This window comes from Oncorhynchus nerka, linkage group LG12, assembly GCF_034236695.1.
Source record: "Oncorhynchus nerka isolate Pitt River linkage group LG12, Oner_Uvic_2.0, whole genome shotgun sequence".
NCBI classification, from domain to species: Eukaryota; Metazoa; Chordata; class Actinopteri; order Salmoniformes; family Salmonidae; genus Oncorhynchus; species Oncorhynchus nerka.
In genome coordinates this window covers 63,276,083-63,281,610 of record NC_088407.1, presented here as the reverse complement: position 1 = coordinate 63,281,610, position 5,528 = coordinate 63,276,083, and the positions used below count along the sequence as shown (strand labels likewise).

The window sequence follows — 5,528 nt, the reverse complement described above, 5'->3', positions numbered from 1 at the left end:
TCCAAGCCAGCTGAAGATGCTGTGGCCATCACCTCTACAGCCGAGGAGACTGCTCTGCCGCCAAAAGGTACATATGAATTTGATTTTGACAACCTTGATTCAGTCAACCCTTTCCAAACGGGAGGCTCCAAATTGCAGAATTCCCCTATGCTTGGAAGGAAGCTACCATGCGATGACCCTGAAAAGGTGGAAGTTGAAGAGCCTGCAGTAAAGGAAATGGAACCAGCAGCCATGCTTGAGGTGGTTCAGCCTGTCCTAGAAGCACCTGTCCAGACAGAAATTAAACCTATTGCACCGAAGGAGACTTCCAAGCCAGCTGAAGATGCTGTGGCCATCACCTCTACAGCCGAGGAGACTGCTCTGCCGCCAAAAGGTACATATGAATTTGATTTTGACAACCTTGATTCAGTCAACCCTTTCCAAACGGGAGGCTCCAAATTGCAGAATTCCCTATGCTTGGAAGGAAGCTACCATGCGATGACCCTGAAAAGGTGGAAGTTGAAGAGCCTGCAGTAAAGGAAATGGAACCAGCAGCCATGCTTGAGGTGGTTCAGCCTGTCCTAGAAGCACCTGTCCAGACAGAAATTAAACCTATTGCACCGAAGGAGACTTCCAAGCCAGCTGAAGATGCTGTGGCCATCACCTCTACAGCCGAGGAGACTGCTCTGCCGCCAAAAGGTACATATGAATTTGATTTTGACAACCTTGATTCAGTCAACCCTTTCCAAACGGGAGGCTCCAAATTGCAGAATTCCCCTATGCTTGGAAGGAAGCGGCCATGCGATGACCCTCAAAAGGTGGAAGTTGAAGACCCTGCAGCCATGCTTGAGGTGGTTCAGCCTGTCCTAGAGGCACCTGTCCAGCCAGAGATGAACCCTATTGCACCATTGTCAACTGCTCCCGAAGAGACCAGCAAGCCAGCTGAAGAATCCATACCTCAGCCCAGTGCAGCCCCTTCCAAGGATGGTGCAGTGAAACTTGAGTTAAATTTTGATGACGGCGAGGTCAACCCTCCCCCAAAAAAGTTTGACAAAAGGCCTGTTTCGAAGCAGACATGGAAAAAGGCTGTACCTACAGAAAAAAAAGAACCTGCTCAATCCAAGGAATCTCCAGTGAAGCCATTGGTCAATACTGATTATGAAATTCCTCTTCCCAAGGGCAAGTACAACTTTGACTTTGATAAATTTGACCCAAGTGTCAATCCATTTGGGACAAATGTAAAAATGACTGAATCTACAGTCTATAAGGTGAAATCCAGTCCAGATGCCAAGGCACCAACCTCAGTCAGGGTGGCTGTCTACCCTGAGAAAGTGGCAGAGCCTGTTCAGCAAGAAACTGCACCATCACTAATGTAAGTGTATTTTCATTTTCTGCAACTTTATTATCCCAATTTTTTTTAACGAAGTCTTGATTTATATGTAAAGCATTATCATTTTGTTTGAGCTTGTAGATATCACCTTAATGTAGCTACACCACACCTCTCTTATGTTGGTTCTGTTTTCAGTGTTTCTATTGCTGGATATGAACCTGATCGTTCTGCCGTAAAAGGAATTGTAAGCCTTTTAAAATTTGTTTAAAAATGTATTAATTAATTGTAGTGTGACTACTTGGGTGACATTCTCTCTCAAATTGTAGGACAACATTTCACAGAATCTGACGCTTCAGATGGACTCTTCTGAAGTTCAGGATCCTTCCTCTGGAAAAGAGCAGGAACCTCCAACTAAACCTGACCAACCTTCGCTAAGCACTCCAGAACCCTTGGAACTCTGCCAATTTGAACAGACCCCACAGAATGACATGTCAGAATTTAATGAGGACTTTGTTCCTGGAACCACATGTAAGTCAAATAAATTGACACATGCATTTTAGTTGCGGTAATGTCGACTTCACCTTAGCTTTTTGACTAACTATAGTCCCTCCTTCCCTCCAGTCATGGCGAATGACTTTGACAGGCAGATGGACTACCTGGAGCAGTTTGGGTCCAGCACTGTAAGTATATGCTTTGTACCTTTATAAATCTACTGTTATGACATGGTTTGTTTTGCATTTTAGGCTTTGGGCTTCCTCAATTACTTTGCATTTTATATTCAGTTTAAGGAGTCGGCACTGAGAAAACAATCACTGTACCTCAAATTTGACCCACTAATGCGGGAGAGCCCCAATAAGTCTGGAGTCCGTGCAGGACTCAACAACCTCTCACGACCTGCTCCCTTTGCTTCACGGTATGTTACTCTCCTGGTCCTAATCACAGGCTTTTTTTTACCATCTGACTGAAAAGAAATGCCTTGTGTTCATCTTAAAATGCTCTAGTTGTAAATAAGTGTTTATTTGGTATAGAATTGAGAGCATACTTAATCTGTAGTTTGTCACTAAAATGAGTTTGAAATGCAATGGTGAATATCAAGGTGTTTGCGCCAAGTGAGGGATGTTTCTTTCAGTGTGGAGACCCAGAAGACTGGAACCGATGAGGTGAATGGACTGAAATCTGTCAACCCTAAACTGCTTCATGACCTACCACCTGTAAGTTACCTGTCCTCAAAGATCCTACTATAATGTAGTAATGTGGGAAAACTGTTAAATGGAGGTCTTCACTCCCTTTAGGTTCAAGTTGTTGGTCCTCGGACTCTTGTGACGAATTCCCCTGTTCTTGAGAATCTGGTCCCTACCTTCCCCCAACCAGCCAACCCTGATGATAACATCATAGAGGTGCTGAAATACAGTCAGCAAGACATGAATGTTGCCATTGCCAAGATCCAGAAACAAGTAGGTGTTTGTTTTCCTCCAATGTTTCACTCATCCCTTTTCAATCCAATCAGCATTAATTTACAAGGGTTTATTTTTTTATAGGCAAAGGAGAATGCGGATGAATGGAAATCGAATTATGACACGCTATCTCAGGATAATCATGAAATGGGGTAAGCATTTAAGCTTAGTATTTGGTCACTGATTTCACACCTATAACAATTTTAAATATCACTGCTTTTTGTTTTTGCAGGAAAATCATGTCAGCATTTGAAGCCACAATCGCTCAGATATTGGGTACGTTGTAATGCAATTTGGAAAGTTATCAGAGAAATGTTTTGAAATGTAATTTTCATGTCAAATGGTGTGATGTCATTGTCTCTGGCAGCTGATAAACAGAGGGAGATGGAGAAGGCCCAGGCTGACATCACTAAAGTCCTGCAGGAGAAGGAACAGTTATCAGAGGACCTGAATGCAATGGAGCGGTCCTTCTCAGATCTCTTCAAGAGACTAGACAAATACAAAGAGGTCATCGAGGGTTACATAAAGGTCAGCATGAAAAGGGATGTCATGAACTATGCATTGGGCCCAGTGTTTTGCACCATGTGAAATCCCTGGATTTAAATGGGATATTGCAAGATTCTGGAAATTAAGCTGCTTTTCTACCTTGCTGAGAGTCTATGAACTTGTGGATACTGCTTTATCTGTGTGCAGTAGGAAGTAAATTGGAGGTTTACTGTTCCTGTAGACCTCCAGTCATTGTGCTGACGCTAGTAACATTGGCTCGCAAAACAATCTCCAACTTGCTTCTATTGCACGCAGACCTAACAATGGTATCCAAAACATAATCTGACTAAGTAGAAAAATAGCTTAAATGCCAGAATCCCTTTATAGCTCTTTCATTACAGGATACTCTTTCCTTTTCACATGATTGTGCAAAACACAGGGCTCGGCTGTGGTGTAGGAAAGTAACATTGCTATGAAGGAAGAAATGAAAAGGGTATGTGTAGGTCCAATACTTTGCTTTGCCAACATCATGACCTAGGGTTTTAAATGTGTGCCCATATTAAGAATGAAGAGATGCTGAAGAAATGTGCTCAAGATTACCTGGCTAGGATCAAGGAGGAGGAGCAGCGCTACCAGACCCTGAAAGCCCATGCAGAGCAGAAAATTAGCCTGTAAGACTCATGAAACTATACTCTGCAAAATAGTTACAGAATTGTTTAGTTGCTGGGCTTTGTGTAGGTTCACTGGGCTGACTTACTCTTATCCTCAGGGCAAATGGAGAGATTGCGGAGGTGCGCTCCAAATTAAAGTCTGAAGTCGCTGCACTTCAGGCCCAGCTGCGCAGGGAGCAGCTAAAGGCCCAGTCACTGGAGAAGAGCCTTGACCAGAAAGTAAGTCACTTCAATCTGAAGTAGTCCATGAGGCTGCCTTTATCGGTTTCATTTGTTCAGAAAAGTTTTTTGCACATATGATGGTTGATTTTGTTTTCCTCCTTGCTGATTTTCTGTCCCCTCAGGTAAAAGAGACTGAAGAACTCACCAACCTTTGCGATGAACTAATAGCTAAAGTCCAGAAGGGCTGAGTTCAACTGTCTGTCTGTCGTTGTTGTTAGCTCAAGATTTTTTACAAATTTGAGTATGTGGTGGTCCTGATGAACAAGTGTGAATAGTGCTTTGTAAATATGTTTTGTCGCTCTTGATTGGAGATCAAGTGCCATAGTATTTCACTAGATTTCAATTCTACTGATTCATGATGGGTCCTTTTATCAATGTTGGTCTTTATTACTGTAATAAAATTGTTTCACTAATCAAGATCAGTTGTAGCGCCTTGCAAGTTTATTTTAAATTCTTTGTATCCCAAATTTTTCAGCCACGTGGATGCGCTGTTTACCATAGTATTTTGGACTCTTTAGTTTCATGCATGTTATTGCAAGTTCCAATTGAGCATAGCTGTGACATTTGTACTTATTTCAGAACAGTAGCTAAGTGTTCTTCCTTAGACGTTTCTAGTGGTGAGCTGTGCTGTTGATGTCAACCATCCATTCAGTAGCTTCCTTATCCCGCTTCTCTCTATAGCCAAAGCTCATCCCGTTCTACAATGCTTACAAAAAAACAAATGGGATGCTTTCCTTCGTAGTGTCATCACTCCCTGAGCAGGACAATGCACATCCTAAACGAAAGAAAATCCTTCCTAGATCTGAGTTGACTGTGGTAGTGAGGGGAGAAATGCTAGTCAGTTTGAGAACGAGCGCTCCCAGTCCTATCAGTCATTCATTCATTCCAGTACCACTGGCCCTGGCTGCTCTGTCTCACCCTGTATAGATGACTAGTTTTTCTAGCCAAGTTGGGAGGAAAGTATTAACTTTTGTAGGAGCCTCCTGATGGTCCCTTTCTAGAAAGACTGGTAACTTAAGACTGGGACAATACCAGTATTGGGTTATTTTTTTTCAATGGCAAAAATGAAAAGTTTTCTTAACCTGCTGTATGTAAAATATTGTGTGCTACAGCTTGGAAAATGAATGTGACTGGATGACGATTGTTTCCAACATTAGGGCTGTTTGTTCCTAAAGAATTGAAATCAGAGTTGTTGGTATCATATCAAGGAAACAAGTATCGGGACACTGGTCCCGGCTCTAGTCACTGACCTCATTCCCAGTGGCATCCTGTGTAACTTTAAGCAGTTAGGCAGACCAGAGGCTTACCAACCTCGATCATTTTCAGACTTTGGGAAAGCTCTTGCACAGTGGTCATTCAAACTTTTCTCACCATGGTCCTTCATTT

General features: G+C 42.6%; 1 protein-coding gene across 1 annotated transcript in view; it reads left to right on the top strand.

Moving 5' to 3' along the window:
* LOC115138560 (transforming acidic coiled-coil-containing protein 3-like) overlaps window positions 1-4,561 on the top strand; it is a 19,235-nt gene extending 14,674 nt beyond the window's left edge. The window contains exons 7-19 of the mRNA XM_065025723.1: window positions 831-1,351; window positions 1,505-1,553; window positions 1,636-1,837; window positions 1,931-1,989; window positions 2,092-2,222; window positions 2,439-2,520; window positions 2,602-2,763; window positions 2,848-2,915; window positions 2,996-3,039; window positions 3,131-3,291; window positions 3,814-3,920; window positions 4,019-4,139; window positions 4,265-4,561. Coding sequence (XP_064881795.1) covers window positions 831-1,351; window positions 1,505-1,553; window positions 1,636-1,837; window positions 1,931-1,989; window positions 2,092-2,222; window positions 2,439-2,520; window positions 2,602-2,763; window positions 2,848-2,915; window positions 2,996-3,039; window positions 3,131-3,291; window positions 3,814-3,920; window positions 4,019-4,139; window positions 4,265-4,330 — 1,773 coding nt within the window. The 3' untranslated portion in view covers window positions 4,331-4,561. The remainder of the gene's footprint in view (window positions 1-830; window positions 1,352-1,504; window positions 1,554-1,635; window positions 1,838-1,930; window positions 1,990-2,091; window positions 2,223-2,438; window positions 2,521-2,601; window positions 2,764-2,847; window positions 2,916-2,995; window positions 3,040-3,130; window positions 3,292-3,813; window positions 3,921-4,018; window positions 4,140-4,264) is intronic.
* The last annotated feature ends 967 nt before the right edge of the window (window positions 4,562-5,528 follow it).